A 27788-nucleotide genomic window follows, 5' to 3' on the forward strand; every position below is an offset into this window, starting at 1 on the left:
TGCATTAGCTCCACCAAAAATCTCAGAACAGAAACAGGAGGCCATTCCAGCCCATTGAGCCTGTCCGCCATTCAGTTAAGTCGTGGCTGGTCTATATCTTAACTCCAGTTGTCCACCTTGTTTCTGTAGTCCTTAATACCCCGCCGAACAAAAATCGATCAATCTCAGTTTTGACATTTTCAATTGACCCACAGTCTTTGGTGGAGAGAGTTCCCGATTCCCACTGCCCTTTGTGTGAAGAAGTGCTTCCTGACATCGCCCTGAACGGCCGGGCTCTAATTTTAAGGTGACGCCCCCTTGTTCTGGATTTTTTCCTCCCCCACCCCCCAGCCAGAGGGAATAGCTTCTCTCTCTACCCTATCAACTCCTTTAATCATCTTAAACATCTCGATTAGATCACCCCTTAATTTTCTATACTCGAGGAAACACAAGTCTAGTTTGTGCAACCTGTCCCCATAGTTTAACCCTTTTAGTCCCGCCATTATTCTGGTGAATCTGAGCGCTGCTCTAACCTTTCAGTCTGCCTCTTTTTGTCTGTTCATGCTTTATTTGGAGCATAGAAAATAGGTGCAGGAGCAGGCCATTCGGCCCTTCGAGCCTGCACCACCATTCAATAAGATCATGGCTGATCATTCAACCTCAGTAACCCTTTCCTGCTTTCTCTCCATAGCCCTTGATCCCTTTGGCCTTAAGGGCCATATCTAACTTCCTTTTAAATATATCTAACGAGCTAGCCTCAACAACTTTCTGCGATAGAGAATTCCACAGGTTAACCACTCTCTGGGTGAAGAAGTTTCTCCTCATCTCGGTCCTAAATGGCTTACCCCTTATCCTTAGACTGTGTCCCCTGGTTCTGGACTTCCCCCAACACCGGGAACATTCTTCCCGCATCTAACCTATCCAGTCCCGTCAGAATTTTATATGTTTCTATGAGGTCCCCTCTCATTCTTCTAAACTCCAGTGGATACAATCCCAGTTGATCCAGTCTCTCCTCGTATGTCAGTCCTGCCATCCCTGGAATCAGTCTGGTGAACCTTCGCTGCACTCCCTCAATAGCAAGAATGTCCTTCCTCAGATTAGGAGACAAAACGGAACACAATATTCCAGGTGTGGCCTCACCAAGGCCCTGTACAACTGCAGTAAGAATTTGGAAGTGAACGATAAGGCTTCATAAAACAGGTTGTTGGGCTGTTTGGTTATTTACAGTCAGTCCTTGTCTCACCAGGTTCCGGCTCCTCTTACAATAATGGAGCTTTTACAGCATCGAGGAAAATCTTCTGAGCCTCACATTGTGTGTATTTTCTTTATTTTAATTACCACCAAAGTCCTCCACTGCCCTCCTGAAGGCATTGATTTTCCTGAAGTGTATTTCAGTGAGCATCGCTCACCCTGCATTACCCTGTACAGGCGGCCATTCTATACGTGTAAGTGCAGACAAGTGGCAGCTGTTTGACCCTGTGGGCATCACATCTAAGCTGACACTATCATCATCCAAAATCCACCTATGTGCCTTTTCCAACTAGAGACGATGGCTAGTAATCAGGGGTAGAAAGAAGAGGAGATTGGTGTCGAATTTGCAATGGATATAAATCCATGCAGCAAAGGGAACCCATTTCAGAACTTTCAACTTTTGAACATTAAAAGGAATCAATTAGTCTGAGTTTTATAAATTGCTGCTTGGTCCCTTGATCAAGGGGGGGATCAATGTAGTCTCGAGGCATTGCAGTTCTGCCTTCACAGCATTATAGAGTAAACGTTTTGAGACTTCAGTATTTTTATTCCTCCCTTTATTGAATTTAGATTAAAATTAACTGCTGCGTAAGTTTCACCCATTTTATAATATGCGTGTCTTGCCCTTGCTTACACTAAGCGCATCGTGTTGGTAGTGATTGAAGCTGTGCTTTATCCAAGTGGGTAGATATCACTTGTAAGGAATTGAACCCACAATCTCAATACTATAGTGAGGTCAGTACTGTTCCTATAGTAAGTTGTCTATGGATATCCGTCTCCCTCTGATCAATTGTGATAAATTATTTATGCTGAGAACCAGTGCTGTATTCTAGCTCTGTGCTCGAATATATTGGTACTAGTGTCTGTTAATAAACTGTGACAGATTCTTAAATTGTGACCTGATCTAAGATCTGTTTTCACCGTGCAGATCTCCGCTGCATGGTCTTGATTTATTTAAATGAAAATTGCATAAGTGTATGACCTCCATATGTGCGTTTATCATTCTACGTGTATATTGATGTCGTTTCTCGGAGAATCTCTTCCATTGCCTCTATAACGGTGCTAGATTGGGAGAAGGGTTGAGGAGAGTAACCGCAGCAGCAAAGGACACAGCACATGGGCAGGCTGAAAATCTCACATTTTTCTCAATTTTTGAAGCTAATTTATTTTAAGATAATCGTTTGAGGCAGGCGTTTGTAAGTAGATGGGGAAATTCTTCAGTCACCTGCCGCTATTGAAATCCTTACTCATTGTCTTTGTTGAATTAGAACCCTTACCTTACCTGTATTAGTGACACTCGGTGAATGGCCACAGTAATGTAATGAAATGGGTTTAAATTTCAGCCCATTCTTAAATTGAGAACTACGGTAACTCTGAGTGTGAGGGTAACTTGGGATCATTTCTCACACTCTCACTCGTACATTGTTGTTCTTGTCACTATCCTGACTAGTGAGTGTGAGCTGATTCAAATAGTGCCTAGTGTATTGATTTGAGGGGGGCTTTCTTCAGTTCAAAATGTGTACCTTTGCCTAGATGGTTCTGATTTTGAAATTCTCTTTGCTGTCTGCTTGATTAAAGGTTTTAAGGATGTTCCATCTACTTGGGCATTGAGGCAGAGGAGCTTTGTCACGTAGTTTCAAACACTGACTAAGTTCCTGCTGTCACTTACTAATTTAGCTCCTTTGGTAGGTTGAAAAGACTTGTTCCACTCCAATTGTTCTTGACAGGAAGGTGTGCTTGGCAGAGATATTTATAGAACATTTTCACTTGTCAATGAGTTCAGATCAATAATACCTGCAAAGCTCTTACATTTTGCTCTGTTCATTGTATGCATATGTTTCAGTGTAGGTTTTCTCTAAGTTGTAAATGATCCATAATGGTTTACTTATTTTATTGGTTTCTTCATGATAAGGTATCAGCTGTGGCTCAGAGGATTGCACTCTCACCTCTGAGTCAGAAGGTTGTGGCTTTCAACCTCCGCTATTCACTGTATTTATTAACCACTTAGAAGATGGGATAGAAAACCATATCCAAGTTTGCTGATAACACAAAGATAGGAGGCATTGAAAGCAGTGTAGATGGCAGCATAAATTTACAAAGAAATATTCATAGATTGTGATTGGTCAAAGCTGTGGCAAATGGATTTCAGTATGGGCAAATGTGAGGTCATCCACTTTGGACCTAAAAAGGAAAGAACAGAGTACTCTCTAACTGGTGAAAAGCTAGATGCAGTGGAGGTCCAAGGACACTTGGGGGTCCATGTATATAGATCATTAAAGTGTCCAGGACAGGTACAGAAAATAATCAAAAAGGCTAATGGAATGCTGGCCTTTATATCTGGAGGACTAGAATACAAGGAGAAGTTATACAAGACCACACCTGGAGCACTGTGACAGTTCTGGCCCCACACTTTAGGGAGGATATATTGGTCTTGGAGGGAGTGCAGTGTAGATTTACCAGCGTGATATCTAGACCCCAAGAGTTATATTCGGAGAGATTACACCAGCTAGGGTTGTATTCCCTGAACTTTAGACGGTTATGGGGAACTGATGGGGTAGATAGAGGGAGACTATTTTCACTGGTTGGGAGACTAGGACTAAGTGACATAACCTAAAAATTAAAGCCAGGCCTTTCAGTAGTGTAGTTGGGACACACGTCTACACACAAAGGGTAGTAGAAGTTTGGAACTCTCTTCCGCAGATGGCAGTTGATGGTCAATTGTTAATTTTAAATCTGTGATTGATAGACTTTTGTTAACCTGAGGAATTCAGGGATATGGGGCAACGGCAGGTACATGGAGTCAGGTCACAGATCAGCCTTTGATTGGCAGAACAGGCTCGAGGTGCTAAATGACCTATTCCTGCTCCGATGTTCAGCCCCACTCCTTGAGCACATAATCCAGGCTGACACTTCAGTGCAGTACTGAGGGAGTGCGGCACAGTCAGAGGGGCAGTACTGAGGGAGTGCCGCACTGTCGGAGGGGCAGTACTGAGGGAGTGCCGCACTGTCGGAGGGGCAGTACTGAGGGAGTGCCGCACTGTCGGAGGGGCAGTACTGAGGGAGTGCGGCAGTCAGAGGGGCAGTACTGAGGGAGTGCCGCACTGTCGGAGGGGCAATACTGAGGGAGTGCCGCACTGTCGGAGGGGCAGTACTGAGAGAGTGCGGCACAGTCGGAGGGGCAGTACTGAGGGAGTGCGGCACAGTCAGAGGGGCAGTACTGAGGGAGTGCCGCACTGCCGGAGGGGCAGTACTGAGGGAGTGCTGCTCTGCCGGAGGGGCAGTACTGAGAGAGTGCGGCACAGTCAGAGGGGCAGTACTGAGGGAGTGCGGCACAGTCGGAGGGGCAGTACTGAGAGAGTGTGGCACAGTCAGAGGGGCAGTACTGAGAGAGTGCGGCACAGTCAGAGGGGCAGTACTGAGGGAGTGCGGCACAGTCGGAGGGGCAGTACTGAGAGAGTGTGGCACTGGCGGAGGGGTAGTACTGAGGGAGTGCGGCACAGTCAGAGGGGCAGTACTGAGGGAGTGCGGCACAGTCAGAGGGGCAGTACTGAGGGAGTGCGGCACAGTCGGAGGGGCAGTACTGAGGGAGTGCGGCACAGTCAGAGGGACAGTACTGAGGGATGCGGCAGTTGGAGAGAGCAGTACTGAGGGAGTGCAGCACTGTCGGAGGGGCAGTCCTGAGGGAGTGTGGCAGTTGGAGAGGGCAGTACTGAGGGAGCGCCGCACTGTCGGAGGTGCCGTCTTTCGGATGAGATGTTAAACCGAGGCCCTATCTTCCCTCTCGGGTGGATGTAAAAGATGCCATGGCACGATTCGAAGAAGAACTGGGGAGTTCTTCCCTGTGTCTGAGCCAACATTTATCCTTCAACCAACATCACTAAAAACAAATTATTTATCTCATTAGTGTTTATGGGACCTTGCTGAGTGCGCATTGACTACCGTGTATTATTACATTACAACAGTGTTAACATTTCATAAGTACTTCATTGGCTGTTGAAGAAGTTTGGGATAACCCGAGGTTGTGAAAGCGCTATATGTATGCAATTTCTTTCTTTAATATTGTTAGAAACATAGAAACATAGAAAATAGGTGCAGGAGCAGGCCATTCAGCCCTTCTAGCCTGCACCGCCATTCAATGAGTTCATGGCTGAACATGAAACTTCAGTACCCCCTTCCTGCTTTCTCGCCATAACCCTTGATCCCCCGAGTAGTAAGGACTTCATCTAACTCCCTTTTGAATATATTTAGTGAATTGGCCTCAACTACTTTCTGTGGTAGAGAATTCCACAGGTTCACCACTCTCTGGGTGAAGAAGTTTCTCCTCATCTCGGTCCTAAATGGCTTACCCCTTATCCTCAGACTGTGACCCCTGGTTCTGGACCTCCCCAACATTGGGAACATTCTTTCTGCATCTAACCTGTCTAAACCCGTCAGAATTTTAAACGTTTCTATGAGGTCCCCTCTCATTCTTCTGAACTCCAGTGAATACAAGCCCAATTGATCCAATCTTTCTTGATAGGTCAGTCCCGCCATCCCGGGAATCAGTCTGGTGAACCTTCGCTGCACTCCCTCAATAGCAAGAATGTCCTTCCTCAAGTTAGGAGACCAAAACTGTACACAATACTCCAGGTGTGGCCTCACCAAGGCCCTGTACAACTGTAGCAACACCTCCCTGCCCCTGTATTCAAATCCCCTCGCTATGAAGGCCAACATGCCATTTGCTTTCTTAACCGCCTGCTGTACCTGCATGCCAACCTTCAATGACCAGCAAAAACCTCATTGTTCAATATCTATGACCCTTCCATTCCTCTCGACATCAATTTGTTGCATCTTTCAAAAATCAGAAGTTTTAAGTATTGTTTAAATGTTATTAAGTAGAAATATCCAAATGTGCTGAAACTGTCATCAAGGAACAGGCATTGGAGGGGGTTGCTAAATGCAGTCCCGCTCACCCATCACCTCCTGTGCTCGCTGACCCGTGTCCTAACTCGCACCGAGCATTGTTCACCCATCACCCCCTGTGCTCACTGCTCCGTGTCCTAACTCACACCGAGTCCCGCTCACCCATCACCCCCTGTGCTCACTGCCCCGTGTCCTAACTCGCACCGAGCCCTGTTCACCCATCAGCCCCTGTGCTCGCTGACCCGTGTCCTAACTCGCACCAAGTCCCGTTCACCCATCACCCCTGTGCTCGCTGACCCGTGTTCTAACTCGCACCAAGTCCCGCTCACCCATCAGCCCCTGTGCCCCGTGTCCTAACTCGCACCCAGTCCCTTTCACCCATTACCCCAGTGCTCGCTGACCCGTGTCCTAACTCGCACCACGTCCCGCTCACCCATCACCCCTGTGCTCGCTTGACCTATATTGGCTTCCGGTTAAGCAACGCCTCGATTTCAAAATTCTCATCCTTATTTTAAAATCCCTCCATGACCTCGCCCCTCCCTATCTCTGTAATCTCCTCCAGCCCCACCACCCCCGAGATGTCTGCGCTCCTCTAATTCTGCCTTCCTGATCATCCCTGATTATAATCGCTCCACCATCAGTGACCGTGCCTTCTGTTGCCTGGGCCCCAAGCTCTGGAACTCCCTCCCTATACCTCTCTACCTCTCTTTCCTCCTTCAAGATGCTCCTTAAAACCCACCTCTTTGACCATCTGCCCTAATTTCTACTTATGCGGCTCGGCGTCAAATTTTTATCACATAACCCTCCTGTGAAGCACCTTGGGACGTTTCACTGCGTTAAAGGCGCTATATAAATACAAGTTGTTGGATGTTTTTAAATTTCAAATCTCACTTGTGCCACAGAGGACAGTGTGGCTGTGACCTAGCGTATTGCTTAATAATGTAAGGGTCATGGTATCGACATATGCAGTTTCTTGTCTCTCCCTCTTTGCTACATAACTCCCTGGAGTGTTGCAATCAGTGCTGCTGCACAATGGCATGTGGTGGTCAAACCTGGCCTCACCACTGCTGCTTCCCACGCCACAGATTCCAGCTTTCAGCCAGGCAACCTGTGGAAGTGCTTCACAGAGGGAAGGTGGAATATTGAAAGGCAAGTCACTCTGCTGCTGCAACACACTCTCCTGTGATCAGGGACTCTGACTTGAAACTAAGGAGCGAGTTGCCTAACTGAATAAGTTGAGTAAGGAGGAGAGGAGATGAACTAATAATAGCAAGAGAAAATTTATGGTTCAGTTTCCACTTTTTCTCTTTGTCTCTTCAAAATTTAGAAGTGTTGGCCTCCTGCATCTGGAGCACTTCCATTTTATGCGTCAGCCATGACCTGCAAGTTATGTGATAGTTCATGTGAACTATATGAGCCAAGAGCCAAGCTTGAAATGGGCTGGTTAGCATTTGGTACATATTGGAGAATGTGAGGGAGGTGCATTTAAATATTTTTGCATTGCAGATGAATATATGTTTTTATATAGCACCTTAACTCATCGAAATATCTCAAAGCACTTCACACTTTGAGGCACAATTGGTAGGTGGTGGTTGAGTATCTGCAGAGTGGTCACCGTTAAAACCACAGGTTTTCACCTGGGATTCCTGCATCACATGGGTGCCGAGGGCTCCCAGTGACTGATCGTTTGTTCCCTAGCACATTGTTTCTGTTACAAACAAACACTTTCTGCAATAAGTGTAATAATTTCCCACTGATAGTTGATGCTGTGATTCGGAAGTTAAGGCAAGGGGACTTGAGGTGATATCAGTATTTGCAGGAGGGCAATGGGGTGTCAGTACTTGCAGTAAATTCCCATACAGAAAAAGACTGAAAAATCACTAATTCAACCCAGGGAATTTACCCAGTCTCATCCTCTGGTGGCACAGAACTCCCGATGTTGGGGTATTTTATTGATTGACCTTTTACTAGGAGAACATGGAGCTCATTTAGGCCTAAGAAATTTCAAAAACATACAATTAAAGTTTGGCAGGTGACAGTTTGACAGTGCATATCTGTCCAGCAACACTGGAAATCAGCAAGGGGTGAGTTTCAATAAATCATTTGTTTTCAGTTCGCAGAAAAAAGCTCTGCTTTAGAGACTATTGACATGCTTAATGCTCACAGGTGCCCTGCTTGCTATTAAACACCCCTGCTCCTTTGTTTTGCAGCAACAAATTTCTCGTCCTTCACAAGAAGAAAAAGAAGCTGAAAAAGAAGAGGAGAAAGTCGAAAAAGTAGAGAAAGAAGAAAAGGACGAGAAGAAGGAAGAAGAGAAAGATGATAAGGAGGAACCCCAAAGGTACGAGAACTGAGTGGAGCTGTTCGAACGGTTGTGCACGCATTGGGGGGGACTACTGGTGCGAGAATGTTACTCACCGCGTGCTTCCCCATATTCTACATCGACACAATAGATCTACGTTCTTTCATTTTGTAATAAGTGGCCAGTAAAACCATTACGAAGCAATTTACAGCAGGGGGTAAGTTCTTTAACTTATTGTCATCACTTAGAAAAGTTCTACTTGTGCTATTGCCACAGCATGAGCCGATATGTAAAAGGTTTTCTCGATCCTTATCTGCATGACATAAAGTAATCTGCACTTTTTCACTTATTATTGTCTTGATGGAGGCTCAAGACCATGCAGTTTAGCCTGAAATTTGAGAGGAAACACATCCGTGGCTAACTAAGGAAATAAGGGATGGTATCCAATTGAGAACAAGGGCATACAATGTGGCCAAGACCAGTGGGAGGCCAGAGGATTGGGAAACTTTTAAAGCCAGCAAAGAACGATTTTAAAAAAATGATAGAGAGGGAAGATAGATTATGAAAGTAAACTAGCATGAAATATAAAAACAGATAGTAAGAGTTTCTACAGGTACATAAAGGAAAAGAGTGGCTAAAGTAAATGTTGGTCCCCTAGAGGATGAGACTGGGGAATTAATAATGGAGAACAGGGAAATGGCAGAGACGTTGAACAAATATTTTGTATCTGACTTCACGGTAGAAGACACTAAAAACATACGAATAGTGGATAATCAAGGGGCTATAGGGAGGGAGGAACTTTATACAATTATTATCACTAATGAAGTAGTACTCGGTAAAATAATGGGACTAAAGGCGGACAAGTCCCCTGGACCCTGATGGCTTACATCCTAGGGTCTTAAAAGAAGTGGCTGCAGAGATAGTGGATGCATTGGTTGTAATCTACCAAAATTCCCTGAATTCTGGGGTGGTTCCAGTGGACTGGAAAACCGCAAATGTAATGCCCCTATTCAAAAAAGGAGGTAGACAGAAAGCAGGAAACTACAGACCAGTTAGCCTAACATCTGTTGTTGGGAAAATGATGGAGGCCATTATTAAGGAAGCAGTAGTGAGACATTTGGAAAATCATAATTCAATCAAGCAGAGTCAGCATGGTTTTATGAAAGGGAAATTGTTTGACAAATTTGCTGGAGTTCTTTGAGGATGTAACGAGCAGGGTCAATAAAGGGGGAACCAGTGGATGTGGTGTATTTGGATTTCCAGACGGCATTCGATAAGGTGCCACATAAAAGGTTACTGCACAAGATAAAAGCTCAAGGGGTTGGGGGTAATATATTGGCATGGATAGAGGATTGGCTAACTAACAGAAAACAGAGAGTCAGGATAAATTTTATGGTTGGCAAACAGTGACTGGTGGGGTGCTTGAGGGATTGGTGCTGGGTCCTCAACTATTTACAATCTATATTAATGACTTGGATGAAGGAACCGAGTGTAATGTAGCCAAATTTGCTGATGATACAAAGATGGGTGGGAAAGCAAGTTGTGAGGGGGGCATAAAAAATCTGCAAAGGGATATAGACAGGCTAAGTGAGTGGGCAAAAATTTGGCAGATGGAGTATAATGTGGGAAAATGTGAAAAGCAAATTATAATTTAAAGGAGAAAAATTGCAAAGTGCTGCAGTACAGAGGGACCTGGGGGTCTTTGTGCATGAAACACAAAAAGTTAGTATGCAGGTACAGCAAGTAATCAGGAAGGCAAATGGAAGTTGGCCTTTATTGCAAGGGAGATAGAGTATAAAAGCAGGGAAGTCCTGCTACAACTGTACAGGGTATTGGTGAGGTCACACCTGGAGTATTGCGTACAGTTTTGGTCTCCGTATTTAAGGAAGGATATACTTGCAATGGAGGCTGTTGAGTGAAGGTTCACTCGGTTGATTCCGGAGATGAGAGGGTTGACTTATGATGATAGGTTGAGTAGGTTGGACCTATACACATTGGAGTTCGGAAGAATGAGAGATGATCTTATCGAAACGTACAAGATAATGAGGGGGCTTGACAAGGTGGTGCAGAGAGGATATTTCCACTCACAGGGGAAACTAAAACTAGGGGACATGGTCTCAGAATAAGGGGCCACCCATTTAAAACAGAGATGAGGAGGAATTTCTTCTCTGAGGGTTGTGAATCTGTGGAATTCTCTGCCCCAGAGAGCTGTGGAGGCTGGGACATTGAATATATTTAAGGCGGAGATAGACAGATTTTTGAGCGATAAGGGAATAAAGGGTTATGGGGAGCGGGCAGGGAAGTGGAGCTGAGTCCATGATCAGATCAGCCATGATCTTATTAAATGGCAGAGCAGGCTCGAGGGGCCAGGTGGCTGACTCCTGCTCCTATTTCTTATGTTCTTATGAATGCGAGTAGGCACTTAGTGGAAAGATCTGAAGGCTGTGGATGAACAGAGACACCTGCGGGTTCAAGGATGCCATTCTCAAAGTGTGAGTGCAGGTAGATAAGCCATAAAAATGTCAATAGCATTTTGGATTTTATAAATCGAGGCCTAGAGTTCATGAGTAAAGACAGAATTGTACAAGGCAATGACTAGGCCACAATTGGAATCTCGTGCAGTTTTGGGAACCCCGTTATAGGAAGGGCATTAAAGCCGTAGAGAACATTGAGTGTTGGTTCACTAGAACGATGCGGGTATGAGATATTGGAACTATTTCCACTGAAGCCGTGAAGGCTGAGAGGGTAATTTAATAGACATTTTTTTAATTATGAATTGTTTTGGCTGGATAGTGATTAGGGAAAGGCAATTTTCTTTTGTTGGGGCATAAGTTACTCGGCGTAATCATCAATGAGTGAGGAAAAAGATTCGAAGAAATGTCTTTACACAGGCATATAATGCTATGCCACAGGGACTAGGTAAGGCAGAGAGACCAGTCCACCTGTTAGGGAAAAATTTGATAAATATTTGAAGCAGAGAAAGATAAGGTTGGGGTAAGGGCAGTGGGATTAGACTAGCAATGGTCTGACACAGAAACAATGGGTGGAATGGCCTTTTGTACTTCTAAGTTCAACTCCAAATTAAGTATATTTTTGCACCTCCGCTTTCATTCCTCTGTGTTAAGGTCGAACACATTAGCAAGCTCATTCTGCACCTCTGCTCCAGTCTTCGTTGTGTGAGAATTGCCACGTATGAAGCTTCCCTCTACATGTCCTTTGCTCCTTTCTCTGATTTCAGGCTCAGAGCTTCCTTTACTTTATGAATGTGCCTTTTTAAGTTTTATTTATTTGCTGCCTCCTTTCAAAAAGAGTAATATGGATTAGCAGCTTGAGGCCTTGTGTTGATTCGGGGACGTAAGAGGACTAGGCAACTGTGACACCAGCTTTTTGAAATCATGATGTCTGAGTTGGTTTCCCTCATTCGACTGCCTCTTGATGTATGCCTATCTGGAAACAACAACTTTCAAGGAATGAGGGAAACTGCAGCAGAAACGACTGTAGTACGTAAGCTGATCGCTTCATAACCAGTTGGAAAAGACGTGGCCTGATCACACGTGTGAGAGGGTAGGATAGTTTAGGCTATGAATTTCTGTGTGGCTGCCATTGATACCACTCTGGCCATCAGACGAGGTGTGTTTCTGCACAGAACTGGTTGTGCCGGTTTGACAGTGAGCAGCTTGCACAAGGCTGAAAATTAAACTGGCAGTATCCATGGGATGGGCAGGCAGGCTGTAACAGTGGAGGCACTTTTATTGGTGCATTGTTTGTGTTTCCTTGATCATGTCCTAAGGGACCACACTGTTTGGGTTGCGATTGATGTGGAAATGTGTAGCATTGGTTTGTTTACAAAGGGAATAATATTTTAAACAGCACAATTGAAATTGTGAGAAGAGTGGAAGCTGTGTAGAGTTTGACCTCACTTCCTGTGAAACATCCTGTAGCTCCGGGTGATTCTCATTGTATGTTCCCTTTTTCTTGCTTTAATTAAAGTTTAGTCAAAGCTAACTGGCTCCATGTAAAGCATGTTAAGTCTCCGGTAACAATTCTGTTGTCTCTGTTATGACTGTGGGCAAATCATTGTTCCTGGTTATGCTGCACATTTTAAAATATGATTGTGGTCGAGACTATCGCATGGTCACCTTGACGCTTCCCTGATGCCTCTCTGAGTAGATGAGAGAATTCATGCTGCTTGGTTGTGTGTTTGTAAGATGGTGTTGGCTGTTAATCTGATCTAGCACCTTCGGGTTTACCATGTTTTGGTGTTTTCCGGATAGGCTGTAGGTAACTTGTGCAACTGCAAAGTCCAGCAAAACAAGGAAGCTGGAGTTTTGAAAGTTGGAGTGGAGGGCAAATCTTAGCATGCTACATATTCGCAGTAACATGCTATTTAAATGCCGATTGCCCGCTTTGTGTCACCTTAGGGAAACTATCAAAGAAAAGGACAAACCAGATACTGCAGGGGAGGAGCCTGAGGAAAAGGAGCAGTCTGTCCCGCGAGGGCGAAAAACGGCAAACAGCCAGGGGCGGCGGAAAGGCAGGATCCTGAGATCCATGGCCAAAGAAGCCATCACTGAGGATCCACCCAACCCCCCTCCTCCACCTGAACTCGGTGAGTACCACTGCCTATCTGCACAGGGGAATGCCCTCCATATTCTTCTAGACCTCAGTTGCAAAATTATAAACTGCAGCTTTTGGATTTCTTTCCCACTGTTAGATCTATTTGTTTCCCAATCTTTGACCTAATTAAAAGGCCTGGACTCTCCATGGCCCCAATGAATAGTGGTCTGATGGTGCTCAGCGAGCTCCATTCCAGTGAGTGCAAGTCATAGGGAAACCTGTCATCTAATTAGGAAGCATTTTACTTTTCTCTGAAGATACACAGGCCATGATCCTGGAGATACTGATTTATCTGCTGTTGTAGGACCTCTGTCACTGACTGCGGGCACACCACCATCGGCAGTGCCTGAGTAGATAACTTTTACAGGTAGGGTTTGTGTTACTATGCAGCTGGGCCCTGGACAGAGTATGTGCATTGTCATGTTACAGTTTACTGCTCATTCACGTAGCAGATGAAGTTTAACGCAGAAAAGTGTGAAGTGATGCATTTTGGTAGAAAGTGCGAGGAGAGGAAATATAAACTAAAGAGTACAATCCTAAAGGGGGTGCATGAACAGAGAGCCCTGGGGGGATGTGTGCACAAATCATTGAAGGTGGCAGGGCAGGTTGAGAAAGCGGTTTAAAAAGGCTGATGGGATCCTGGGCTTCATAAATAGAGGCGAAGAGTACAAACGTATGGAAATTATGATGAACCTGTATAAAACACTGGTTTGGCCCCAACTGGAGTATTGTGTCCAATTCTGGGCCCCGCACTTTAGGGGAGATGTGAAGGCCTTAGAGAGGTTGCAGAAAAGATTTACGGGAATGGTTCCAGGGATGGGGACTTCAGTTACGTTTATAGACTGGAGAAGCTGGGTTGTTCTCCTTGGAAGCAGAGGAGACTGAGGAGAGGAGACTGAGGAGATGTGATCGAGGTGTTCAAAATCATGAGGCATGTGGACAGGATAGATAGAGAGAAACTGTTTCCATTGGTGGAAGGGTCGAGAACCAGAGGACACAGATTTAAGATGATTAGCAAAAGAACCAAAAGCGACACGAGGAAAAACTATTTTACGCAGCGAGTGGTTGGGATCTGGAATGCACTGCCTGAGAGGGTGGTGGAGGCAAACTCAATCTTATCGACCAAAAGGGAATCGATACCTATCTGAAGGGAAAACATTTGCAGGGCTACAGGGAAAGGGCGGGTAGTGGGGCTGGCTGAGAGTCAGGACGGGTTGAATGGCCTTCCTCCGTGCTGCAACCATTCTATGATTCTATCCCATCAATAACCCATTATATCCCACCGGTAATCCATTAATATATCCCACCGGTAACCCATTAATATATCCCACCGGTAACCCATTAATATATCCCACCGGTAATCCATTAATATATCCCACCGGTAACACATTAATATATCCCACCGGGTATCCATTAATATATCCCACCAGTAACCCATTAATATATCCCACCGGTAATCCATTAATATATCCCATCGGTAACCCATTAATATATCCCACCAGTAACCCATTAATATATCCCACCGGTAATCCATTAATATATCCCACCGGTAACCCATTAATATATCCCACCGGTAATCCATTAATATATCCCATCGGTAACCCATTAATATATCCCACCGGTAACACATTAATATATCCCACCGGGTATCCATTAATATATCCCACCAGTAACCCATTAATATATCCCACCGGTAATCCATTAATATATCCCATCGGTAACCCATTAATATATCCCACCAGTAACCCATTAATATATCCCATCGGTAACCCATTAATATATCCCATCGGTAACCCATTAATATATCCCACCGGTAACCCATTAATATATCCAATCAATAACTGCTGTACTGTGGATTTCAGGCTTGTTGGCAGGAAATATATTTCTGGCTTTGGGGCATGGGCTGATTTAATGTTCATTTTATATATGTCTATGTAGTTTATCTGAGGCATAGTTTCTGATTCAGTGGATAATGTATCACAGTCTAATACAGTATATTATAAAGAATGTCCGTTTTAAGCGAGTAAAGTCCTTTTGGGTTTAGATCCGTTCATAACCTATTCAGGCCCCCTAGTTACTGGCTTGTAATTCAGCTAACATGCTGTTAATCGTTGTACCTGGGGTCCCCCATCTGGCTTAGTGTAAAGGGTTAATGAGGCATCGTGACTGTTTGAGTTTGAGTCCTCACTGACTGTACAAATGGGGTACAGAGATGGGGCGTGGTTGCTCCCTGTTGTCGAACATTCCTGGTATATTTCTGCCCTGGTACTTTACCACTTCTTCACTTTCACTGCAGCTGGTGCTGGCTCATCTTTCTTGGATCCTTTCCCTCCATTGCTCAGTCTGCCTGTGTGTTGTTTCCCTTTGGTCTCTGAGCTAAACTGCTGGCAAAGATTGCCAGTAAACCTCCCCTCCCCCGCCACACCATTTGACTGCTGCATACAGCAGCATCCAGCAAACCATGGTGAGTCTGTTGCTGACTACCACATTGCTTGTGGTGACTCTTGGATAGATGTGGGGTGCACTACTGTCCGGGGATAGGTCATGTTTACCTCAATGTAGTGATCCCACTGTGCAGAGTACTTTTTGCTAATGTTTATTCTGACTTTACTTCCAGTGTATTTAACTCCTCTGAACCAAAAAGACATTTTCTGCAACAGGAATGTTCTCCACTTTTTCTAAAACACAGAGAGCAGCAACAGATTCAGAACATAAGTTGATGCTGATGTGCCTTAAGTGGAATTGACTGTCCTGCTGGGCCAGTCACTAAAGCAATGGTTTTCACACCACATTTCCACAGGCACCCATATGAGCTTAGCATCAGCAACTATATTAACGACTTGGATGAAGGGGCTGAGTGTAATGTAGCCAAGTTTGCTGATTACAAAGATGGGAGGAAAAGCAAATTGTGAGGAGGACACAAAAAACCTGCAAAGATATATAGAGCTTAAGAAAATATTCAAAAATGGAGAGAAATGGCAGAGGGCGGTAAGATTGTGGGAAAGTTACTGGAATCTAACAGCAGAGACAGAGTGAGCACTTGGACGAGTATTAGCTGAAGGGTAGGTCATGTCTCACTAATCTAGTAGAATTTTTTGAGGTAGTCACTCGCTTGGTGGATAGGGGAGTGTCTATGGATGTTGTCGCTATGGACTTCCAGAAGTCATTTGATAAGGTTTAACACAAGAGATTATTAGCAAAAATGAGAGCACACGGAATTGGAGGTAATCTTGTGACGAGTCGGTAATCGGTTGGGAGATAGGAGACGGAGAGTAAGGATAATAGGAACATTTTCTAATTGACTGGACGTGACGAGGGGTATTCCCCAGGGCCTTGTACTGGGGCCTCAACGTTTCACCATATATATATTAATCACTTGCATGAAGGAATTGAGAGTTGTGTATACAAGTTTGCAGATGGCACTAAGTTCGGAGGCAACATGTTTAAAATGATAGAGATTTGATAGGGTAGGTACAGGTGTGACGTCTGAAATCCAGAAACCTCGGGACTGAGGCCGTTCCAGATATCCCCAGGGCCTGATGGACTGCATCCCAGAGTACTTAAGGAGGTGGCCTTGGAAATAGTGGATGCGTTGACAGTCATTTTCCAACATTCCATTGACTCTGGATCAGTTCCTATGGAGTGGAGGGTAGCCAATGTAACCCCACTTTTTAAAAAAGGAGGGAGAGAGAAAACAGGGAATTATAGACCGGTCAGCCTGACATCGGTAGTGGGTAAAATGATGGAATCAATTATTAAGGATGTCATAGCAGTGCATTTGGAAAGAGGTGACATGATAGGTCCAAGTCAGCATGGATTTGTGAAAGGGAAATCATGCTTGACAAATCTTCTGGAATTTTTTGAGGATGTTTCCAGTAGAGTGGATAAGGGAGAACCAGTTGATGTGGTATATTTGGACTTTCAGAAGGCGTTCGACAAGGTCCCACACAAGAGATTGATGTGCAAAGTTAGAGCACATGGGATTGGGGGTAGTGTACTGACATGGATTGAGAACTGGTTGTCAGACAGGAAGCAAAGAGTAGGAGTAAATGGGTACTTTTCAGAATGGCAGGCAGTGACTAGTGGGGTACCGCAAGGTTCTGTGCTGGGGCCCCAGCTGTTTACATTGTACATTAATGATTTAGATGAGGGGATTAAATGTAGTATCTCCAAATTTGCGGATGACACTAAGTTGGGTGGCAGTGTGAGCTGCGAGGAGGATGCTGTGAGGCTGCAGAGCGACTTGGATAGGTTAGGTGAGTGGGCAAATGCATGGCAGATGAAGTATAATGTGGATAAATGTGAGGTTATCCACTTTGGTGGTAAAAACAGAGAGACAGACTATTATCTGAATGGTGACAGATTAGGAAAAGGGGAGGTGCAAAGAGACCTGGGTGTCATGGTACATCAGTCATTGAAGGTTGGCATGCAGGTGCAGCAGGCGGTTAAGAAAGCAAATGGCATGTTGGCCTTCATAGCAAGGGGATTTGAGTACAGGGGCAGGGAGGTGTTGCTACAGTTGTACAGGGCATTGGTGAGGCCACACCTGGAGTATTGTGTACAGTTTTGGTCTCCTAACCTGAGGAAGGACATTCTTGCTATTGAGGGAGTGCAGCGAAGGTTCACCAGACTGATTCCCGGGATGGCGGGACTGACCTATCAAGAAAGACTGGATCAACTGGGCTTGTATTCACTGGAGTTCAGAAGAATGAGAGGGGACCTCATAGAAACATATAAAATTCTGACGGGGTTAGACAGGTTAGATGCAGGAAGAATGTTCCCAATGTTGGGGAAGTCCAGAACCAGGGGTCACAGTCTAAGGATAAGGGGTAAGCCATTTAGGACCGAGATGCGGAGGAACTTCTTCACCCAGAGAGTGGTGAACCTGTGGAATTCTCTACCACAGAAAGTTGTTGAGGCCAATTCACTAAATATATTCAAAAAGGAGTTAGATGAGGTCCTTACTGCTAGGGGGATCAAGGGGTATGGCGAGAAAGCAGGAATGGGGTACTGAAGTTGAATGTTCAGCCATGAACTCATTGAATGGCGGTGCAGGCTAGAAGGGCCGAATGGCCTACTCCTGCACCTATTTTCTATGTTTCTATGTTTCTATGACTTTGCCTGGGCTGAGGAAGTATAACGGAAGCCAGGGGGTGGGGGGACGGTCGGGAAGCCGGCCGAGGTTGGGCCTAGACGGGGAGTCCGGATTTCGGAACATTTTCGGGTTTCCGGATGACCCCGCCATGGATCGACCCGGTGTCCGGATCCCAGAACTCCGGATTTTGGATGCCGCACCTGTACAAGGAAACCGTTGCCTTTGGTGGGGTAACCCAGAACCCAGAATAATGTGAAAACTAGAGATAGGCCATTCAGGAGGGAAATCGGGAATCAGATTTTCACACAAATGTTCGGGTTAGTGTTAGTGGAAATCTGGAGTTCTCTTGTCCCAAAAGCTGTGGATGCTGGGACAATATACATTTTCAGTACTGAGAATGATGGCTTTTTGTTTGGTAAGGGTGTTAAAGGATATGGATCAAAGGCAGGGAACTGGGATTGGGGTGCAGATTAACCATGATCTAATAGATGGTGGAACAAGTTCGAGAGCTGAATGGCCTATTCCTGTTGCTAAGAGAGAGACAAAAAATGACAGCTATTAATAGTTTAACGAAGGTCAAAAAAACAGATGGGTTCATTAAAGGAAAAATCAGGTAAACCTATTAAAGATGATAGGGGTATGACAGATAGACTGAATGGGTTCTTCACATCAGTTTTCACAAAGGAAGACTGTAAACAAACTGCAGTCACAGTAAATCGGGCTAAGTACACACACAAGTTAATAAAGAGTGTGTTATGCAGAAATTGGAAAGATTAACTAGCTACATGGGATATTTGCACGTGGGCCAACGGGACACATAAGGGATGGCCATTCAGCCACGTGGCTTGTGATTCCTGCCAAACCACCCGTGAAGCCGAGCTTCTATTTTTACTTGCATTTCTTCCTCACTGATTTGTCTGGTTAGTATCTGCAGCTTGAGAGATATGCAAATTAATGGGAGCATGGATTAAACTTGCGTGGCCCACGAGAGTTCATGTTACGCACCTAAGTGCCCCACAAAGTCGAAACGGCTTGGATGCTCCTGATGTGCATCCTGGGATCCTCAAGGGCATTAGTGATGTCTTGCCTGATAGTTTTTAAAGCTCTGTAAATATCAGAGAAACACAAAAGGATGGCAAATGTAATTCCAGTAATCAAATATAGAATTGAAGAGCAAAGCGGGTAATCACAGACCAGTTAGATTCCCAGAATTAAGGGGACAGCTCTCATCTTCGAAAGGAACTGCTCAGTATCTGTTCAGAAGCAGAATTCGGGATTATTAACAGCACAGATTGTTTTCTAGAGGGGAGAGGGAAGGGAAGAAGCTTGGTGTTCCTGAAAGTAAGAGATCAACCAGTTACGGTGGGACTGAAATCCACAGAAGACAAATTGTACGAGGGCTCTGGATGTGATCAATTGTCCTTTCCTGGCTCGGGATGTTGTGAAGCGCACTGCACGCGTGTGGAACAGCTGATACTCATCAGTCGTGATGTCACACATTGCATGGTTTCATGTATTTGAGTTTTTAATAGTTCATCAATGGGAAATATCTGTGACTGGAGTTGGAGTTCTCAGTTACCTACCTTGCTCGATCTTACAGAGTTTAGAGTTCCTTATCTTCCAGTTTCTCTAATGCAATGGGTTCTGCTTCTTTCTCCCAGCTTCTTGTTATCTATTTTTCTCCCTCCCTCCTCTATCTCCTCCTCTTCTCCCTTTCCCGGTTCCCTTTCTTCCTTTCTTTCCCCCTCTCCTATCCCCTCTTCTCTCTCTCTCCCTCTCCTTATTACTCCTCTGTTTTCTCTCTCTCTCCCTCTCTCTCCCTCTCTCTCTCTCTCTCTCTCTCTCTCTCTCTAGTTCCCTCTTTTGCGCTCTCCCTCCATCCTAGCTCTCTTTCTCCCTTCCCCTCCCTCCATTCTCTCCTCTCTCAAGCAGCTGCCTGTTCTATTGCACAGTTTGGGCGAGAAACTGAACTCTGTCGCCTGATCTCTTTCCTCTCGCCCACCCCGGCCACTCGTTCTTCCACTTTTCTCTGTCTCTCTCTGTCAATTGCTGTTTTTAATATGCACTTACTCTCACTAACCACCTCTTGCACCCTTTTTTCTGTATTGTTTTCTTGTCATGTACACTCATTTTTTGCATTCTCTGTTTTGCTTGCTGTTGCTGTCGCACTCAGTCTGAGGGATTGATGTTCTGTCTGTGCAGAAACTTGCTATATGCAGCACACTAACATTGCAGCAACAGCCTCGACACGTAATGCTCAGCCAATGGGTTCCGCCTGTGCCCCGGTGTGGGGTTCCGCCTGTGCCCCGGTGTGGGGTTTCGCCTGTGCCCCGGTGTGGGGTTTCGCCTGTGCCCCGGTGTGGGGTTTAGCCTGTGCCCCGGTGTGGGGTTTAGCCTGTGCCCCGGTGTGGGGTTTCGCCTGTAGACATGAGAAAAACATTTATAAACATCAGTAAAATCTGTTTGTATAACTGAGCGTTGCTCCAGTATGTCGATGTACGAGGATATTAAATCTTGAAGAGAAAAAGATTAGTGAAGACAAACATAGGTCCCTTGCAGTCAGATTCAGGTGAATTTATAATGGGGAACAAAGAAATGGCAGACCAATTGAACAAATACTTCGGTTCTGTCTTCACGAAGGAAGACACAAATAACCTTCCAAATATACTAGGGGGCAGTGGGTCTAGTGAGAAGGAGGAACTGAAGGATATCCTTATTAGGCGAGAAATTGTGTTCGGGAAATTGATGGGATTGAAGGCCGATAAATCCCCAGGGCCTGATAGTCTGCATCCCAGCGTACTTAAGGAAATGGCCCTAGAAATAGTGAATGCATTGGCGATCATTTTCCAATAGTCTATCAACTCTGGATCAGTTCCCATGGACTGGAGGGTAGCTAATGTAACACCACTTTTTCAAAAAGGAGGGAGAGAGAAAACAGGTAATTATAGATCGGTTAGCCTGACATCAGTAGTGGGGAAAATGTTGGAATCAATTATTAAGGATGAAATAGTAGCAGATTTGGAAAGCAGTGACAGGATCGGTCCAAGTCAGCATGGATTTATGAAAGGGAAATCATGCTTGACGAATTGTCTGGAATTTTTTGAGGATGTAACTAACAGAGTGGACAAGGGAGAACCAGTGGATGTGGTGTATTTGGACTTTCAAAAGGCTTTTGACAAGGTCCCGCACAAAAGATTGGTGTGCAAAATCAAAGCACATGGTATTGGGGGTAATGTACTGACGTGATAGAGAACTGGTTGGCAGACAGGAAGTAGAGTGTTAGGATAAACGGGTCCTTTTCAGAATGGCAGGCAGTGACTAGTGGAGTGCCACAAGGCTCAGTGCTGGGACCCCAGCTCTTTACAATATACATCAACGATTTAGATGAAGGAATTGAGTGTAATGTCTCCAAGTTTGCAGGAGACACTAAACTGGGTGGCAGTGTGAGCTGTGAGGAGGATGCTAAGAGGCTGCAGGATGACTTGGACAGGTTAGGTGAGTGGGCAAATGCATGGCAGATGCAGTATAATGTGGATAAATGTGGGGTTATCCATTTTGGGGGCACAAACACGAAGGCAGAATATTATCTGAATTGAGGCAGATTAGGAAAAGGGGAGGTGCAACAAGACCTGGGTGTCATGGTTCATCAGTCATTGAAAGTTGGCATGCAGGTACAGTAGGTGGTGAAGAATGCAAATGGTATGTTGTCCTTCATAGCTAGGGGATTTGAGTATAGGAGCAGGGAGGTCTTACTGCAGTTGTACAGGGCCTTGGTGAGGCCTCACCTGGAATATTGTGTTCCGTTTTGGTCTCCTAATCTGAGGAAGGACGTTCTTGCTATTGAGGGAATGCAGCGAAGGTTCACCAGACTGATTTCAGGGATGGTTGGACTGACATATGAGGAGAGACTTGATCAACTGGGCCTTTATTCACTGGAGTTTAGAAGGATGAGAGGGGATCTCATAGAAACGTACAAGATTCTGACGGGACTGGACAGGTTAGATGCGGGAAGAATGTTCCCGATGTTGGGGAAGTCCAGAACCAGGGGACATAGTCTTAGGATAAGGGGTAGGCCATTTAGGACTGAGATGAGGAGAAACTTCTTCACTCAGAGAGTTGTTAACCTGTGGAATTCCCTGTCGCAGAGAGTTGTTGATGCCAGTTCATTGGATATATTCAAGAGGGAGTTAGATATGGCCCTTGCGGCTAAAGAGATCAAGGGGTACTGAGGTGAATGATCAGCCATGATCTTATTGAATGGCGGTGCAGGCTCGAGGGGCCGAATGGCCTACTCCTGCATCTATTTTCTATGTTTCTCTCAATCTTCTGATTGGGAGCTGGCAGCTGGACTATAACCTGACTCAAGGATTGTGTTCAGAGGGAATGGGTTAATGGAGCTCTGCAGCACGGTGGGTGACCTTTGATTTATTGTCACACAGTGATAAAAGGTAAGGTTAGGGTTAGGATTAGTGGTATTCTCAGGTGCCTCCTGTCCCTTTAAGGCAGTTCACTTAAATGCTGCCGGTGAACTGGATTCTGCCTTTGGTGCTCAACAGACACTTGTCTAATTCAAGATTTTATTTAACTTTCTTCAGACAGCAGGAAATAAGATTTGTCCAAGTTTGGAGTTGACTGTTCTTTACAGACCACCATCAGTTTTAAAGGAAGGCTTTCAGCCCGGCTAATGTAAACAGATGAATAGATTGCAATAAGTGTACTGGTGCGTAGGTGGCCGAGATTCTCTCTCTCTCAACGCATTGTTGCTTGTACCTTTCAGCTGTGACTGAGCCTGTGGAGACTTCCCGTTGGACTGAGGAAGAAATGGAAGTGGCCAAAAAAGGTTAGTGTGTCAAAAAAAATTCTCCGTCTCCTTGTTCAGATAATCAAAGGCAGCACCCCGGTTGATTTCAAACCCCTGGCAGTGCATCGCTGCGCGTGCCTTTCCTGTCGAGAGCCGCTCTCCTCCAACACAGTTGACTCACCAGTCACTTGGATTCATTTGTAAATGCATTTATAAAATGATTTATTTGCAATTTACTAACTTAAGCTTTATTAGTTCCTAGTATTACATAGAATTTACAGCACAGAATCAGGCCATTCGGCCAACTGGTCTATGCTGCTGTTTATGCTCCACACCCAGCCTTCTCCCACTCTTATCTTCTTTATCTCACATCAACATATCCTTCTATTAGAAGCCTCACTGTTGCTACATTATATGAAGTGTCATTCAGTGATTATATAACTCATATGGGTTTAATAACACCTGCTTTTTATGTTGTGAAAAGTGTGTGAATAAACAGCTGAATGCTATTGAGGGGCTTTGCTTGTTGCCATAATTACATCGATCTCACTGAGTTGCCTCAGCTGGCAGCTACGAAGAGTGTTGTCGAAATAATGGAGAGACTGGTTGCAGATTTTAAATATTTAATCTAAGCCAACTCTTCAGTGCAGCACGATCGGAGGTGCCGTCTTTTGGATGAGATGTTAAACCAAGGTCCTGTCTGCTCTCTCAGGTGGACGTAAAAGATGGGAGAAATGGTCAGGTTCACAGGGGCCTCCTGGTCAAAACAGTAGGTGGAGTGGTGGCAGAAGGAGCACTGATCATATTTTGTTGAGGTGGGAGATTCAACGGATGCAATTGAAGCTTTTGCAGAGGACAGAAGTTCAAGGTCAGAGGGGGTGATGCAAGCGGTAGGGAGTGAGGTTGGGAGAGAGAGAGAGGGCCAGAAGAAAGTAAAGACATTCAAAAGTTGCTCGAGCTTCCAGTTGTTGCTGCCAGCAGAGATGAGATAAACCGTTTATTGTCGCAGTGTGTCAATCTATTGACAGCATAGATTGACAGAGTTACTGGAGAGTGGTCACAGTTACTGCTGTGGTAGAGAGGGTGGGTTTCGTGAAGTACCGAGTGCAATAGTCAGGGATGTGTTGAATATATCATGAGTGATCTGTGGTAATGAGTGGATCATAGAAACATAGAAAATAGGTGCAGGAGTAGGCCATTCGGCCCTTCTAGCCTGCACCGCCATTCAATGAGTTCATGGCTGAACATGCAACTTCAGTACCCCTTTCCTGCTTTCTCGCCATACCCCTTGATCCCCCGAGTAGTAAGGACTTCATCTAACTCCTTTTTGAATATATTTAGTGAATTGGCCTCAACAACTTCCTGTGGTAGAGAATTCCACAGGTTCACCACTCTCTGGGTGAAGAAGTTTCTCCTCATCTCAGTCCTAAATGGCTTACCCCTTATCCTTAGACTGTGTCCCCTGGTTCTGGACTTCCCCAACATTGGGAACATTCTTCCTGCATCTAACCTGTCTAACCCCGTCAGAATTTTAAACGTTTCTATGAGGTCCCCTCTCATTCTTCTGAACTCCAGTGAATACAAGCCCAGTTGATCCAGTCTTTCTTGATAGGTCAGTCCCGCCATCCCGGGAATCAGTCTGGTGAACCTTCGCTGCACTCCCTCGATAGCAAGAATGTCCTTCCTCAGGTTAGGAGACCAAAACTGTACACAATACTCCAGGTGTGGCCTCACCAAGGCCCTGTACAGCTGTAGCAACACCTCCCTGCCCCTGTACTCAAATCCCCTCGCTATGAAGACCAACATGCCATTTGCTTTCTTAACCGCCTGCTGTACCTGCATGCCAACCTTCAATGACTGATGTACCATGACACCCAGGTCTCGTTTAACCTCCCCTTTTCCTAATCTGTCACCATTCAGATAATAGTCTGTCTCTCTGTTTTTACCACCAAAGTGGATAACCTCACATTTATCCACATTATACTTCATCTGCCATGCATTTGCCCACTCACCTAACCTATCCAAGTCGCTCTGCAGCCTCATAGCATCCTCCTTGCAGCTCACACTGCCACCCAACTTAGTGTCATCCGCAAATTTGGAGATACTACATTTAATCCCCTCGTCTAAATCCTTAATGTACAGTGTAAACAGCTGGGGCCCCAGCACAGAACCTTGCGGTACCCCACTAGTCACTGCCTGCCATTCTGAAAAGTACCCATTTACTCCTACTCTTTGCTTCCTGTCTGACAACCAGTTCTCAATCCATGTCAGCACACTACCCCCAATCCCATGTGCTTTAACTTTGCACATTAATCTCTTTTGTGGGACCTTGTCGAAAGCCTTCTGAAAGTCCAAATATACCACATCAACTGGTTCTCCCTTGTCCACTCTACTGGAAACATCCTCAAAAAATTCCAGAAGATTTGTCAAGCATGATTTCCCTTTCACAAATCCATGCTGACTTGGACCTATCATGTCACCTCTTTCCAAATGCGCTGCTATGACATCCTTAATAATTGATTCCATCATTTTACCCACTACCGATGTCAGGCTGACCGGTCTATAATTCCCTGTTTTCTCTCTCCCTCCTTTTTTAAAAAGTGGGGTTACATTGGCTACCCTCCACTCCATAGGAACTGATCCAGAGTCAATGGAATGTTGGAAAATGACTGTCAATGCATCCGCTATTTCCAAGGCCACCTCCTTAAGTACTCTGGGATGCAGTCTATCAGGCACTGGGGATTTATCGGCCTTCAATCCCATCAATTTCCCCAACACAATTTCCCAACTAATAAGGATTTCCCTCAGTTCCTCCTCCTTACTGGACCCTCTGACCCCTTTTATATCCGGATCTGAAAGAGGAGGAGGGCAACTGTTGTTTTAAAGGTCTGGATAGCAACATATGCAGGCGATTCTGGGTGCGAGTTGTGAATCTGTAGGGTTTAGTAGTTGATGAAGAAATGGTCTTCACATCCCATCCCATTTCTAAGGATCACTCCATGGTACCTCACTGATATCTTCAAAAACCATTCACAATGTTCCAACATGCTGAGTGCAACTTTCAAAATAAATCATGTTTTTTGACTGAATAACTGGAGCCTGGTTGCAGGTCAAGTGTGCTGCAAACCTCTGGCAGTGTGCCTGGCGTGAGCAGGAAAGGGCGTGCTGGCAGTCGCCCTGTTGTTTCATGACCTCGGATCCAGTTCTGAGTTCACTGGTGGTTTGACCTCTCATTAACTTTCTCTGAATTGTTTTCAGTTTTTGTGCCGTATACAGCGGCAGAATTGGGACAGAATTCATCAGTTCAGTTCCTGTTTGTAAATGCCAATAAAGTTTGAACGATTTTGAAATTTGTTCCCCAGTTTGCACAGTGTCTGGTTATGTTCACACAGAGCTGATGAGCGGCCGTCTGCACAGAGATGGAACTCGGCCTGCACCGCTCACTTTCCCCACCTTTACATGTGCAGGCGGTCTTTTTCCATTCACCCTGTAAATACTGCCAGTCCTGGCATGCATTGACTTTCATTTTAGTTTTCTTTCCAGTACACTTTTCTGTTTTACTGTCACTCGTAAATCTTGTGACTGTGTGGTGCACTACAAGTAGAGGAGGTTGCTGTGATCTAGGGGGGGAGGGGTGCAGGAGGCTGCTGGGTGTGGGGGGGTGGGGGGGGGGGGGGAGGAGGCTGCTGTGACCTAGGGAGGGGGCAGGAGGCTGCTGAGGAGTGGGGGCGGGGGGGGGCAGGAGCAGGAGGCTGCTGGGGGCGGAGGGGGCAGGAGGCTGCTGGGGACTGGGGGCGGGGGGAGCAGAAGGCTGCTGGGGAGTGGGGCCGGGGGGGGTGCAGGAGGCTGCTGGGGACTGGGGGCGGTGGGGGGGCAGAAGGCTGCTGGGCAGTGGGGCCGGGGGGGAGCAGGAGGCTGCTGGGGACTGGGGGCGGTAGGGGGGCAGGAGGCTGCTGGGCAGTGGGGCCGGGGGGGAGCAGGAGGCTGCTGGGGACTGGGGGCGGTAGGGGGGCAGGAGGCTGCTGGGGAGTGGGGGGGGGGGCAGGAGGCTGCTGGGGAGTGGGGGCGGGGGGGGCAGGAGGCTGCTGGGGAGTGGGGGCAGGGGGAGGCAGGATGCTGCTGGGGAGTGGTGGGGGTGGAGGGGGGGAAGTGCAGGAGGCTGCTGCGGAGTGGTGGGGGGGGGGGAGTGCAGGAGACTGCTGGGGAGTGGGGCCGGGGGGGGGAAGGAGGCTGCTGGGTGGTGGGGGGGCGGTTGGGCGGTGGGGAGTGCAGGAGGCTGATGTGGCCTGGGAGGAAGGTTCCTGTACGATGTAGTCACCGGGGTGAGGAGTCACTTTCCATCCTGGGGAGAGGGGAGATTTGCTGCAGGCTTTGGGGGAAGAACAGCACAGGAGCATGTTGGAGGCAACTACAGCCGTGGAGTGAGGGGGAAGAGCTGGGTGTGGACACGGGTGTCAAAGCCAGATAGCCAGTTGGTGTCGGATAGAAGACTGGAGCCTAGCCTTTAGTCGCTTATAAGCCTTTATGTACAGAGACACACATTACATACTGTGTACCTCCAAGATAAGCTCGCAACCCTTCCCCAGCCTACTCCCATATATATGAGTCCCCAATTAATTCCCACCACAGTGCTATACACCACGAATACATTAACAATGGCTGTGGGGTGAGGAGACGGGGGGGTGAAGGACAAGGAGGTTGCTGCTGTCCTGATGGGGAGAAGGAAAATCTGAGTGGCACTTGAGGGACTCCATATATGTATTCCTAAAACAAAATAATCTTGCTTTTGTGTACTTGTGCATTTGTGGTATGTTAGCTGGGTTCGTCTTCAACTTCAGGCA

The 27788-nt window shown here is 46.0% G+C and overlaps 1 protein-coding gene across 1 annotated transcript in view; it reads left to right on the forward strand.

The window, feature by feature from the left end:
* The window catches only part of ncor1 (nuclear receptor corepressor 1), a 258729-nt gene that overhangs the window by 92031 nt on the left and 138910 nt on the right, over nt 1-27788 (forward strand). Inside the window, exons 13-15 of the mRNA XM_070857984.1 lie at nt 8343-8473; nt 12856-13043; nt 22924-22986. Coding sequence (XP_070714085.1) covers nt 8343-8473; nt 12856-13043; nt 22924-22986 — 382 coding nt within the window. The remainder of the gene's footprint in view (nt 1-8342; nt 8474-12855; nt 13044-22923; nt 22987-27788) is intronic.

Source organism: Pristiophorus japonicus, chromosome 16, assembly GCF_044704955.1.
Source record: "Pristiophorus japonicus isolate sPriJap1 chromosome 16, sPriJap1.hap1, whole genome shotgun sequence".
Classification (NCBI taxonomy): domain Eukaryota; kingdom Metazoa; phylum Chordata; class Chondrichthyes; family Pristiophoridae; genus Pristiophorus; species Pristiophorus japonicus.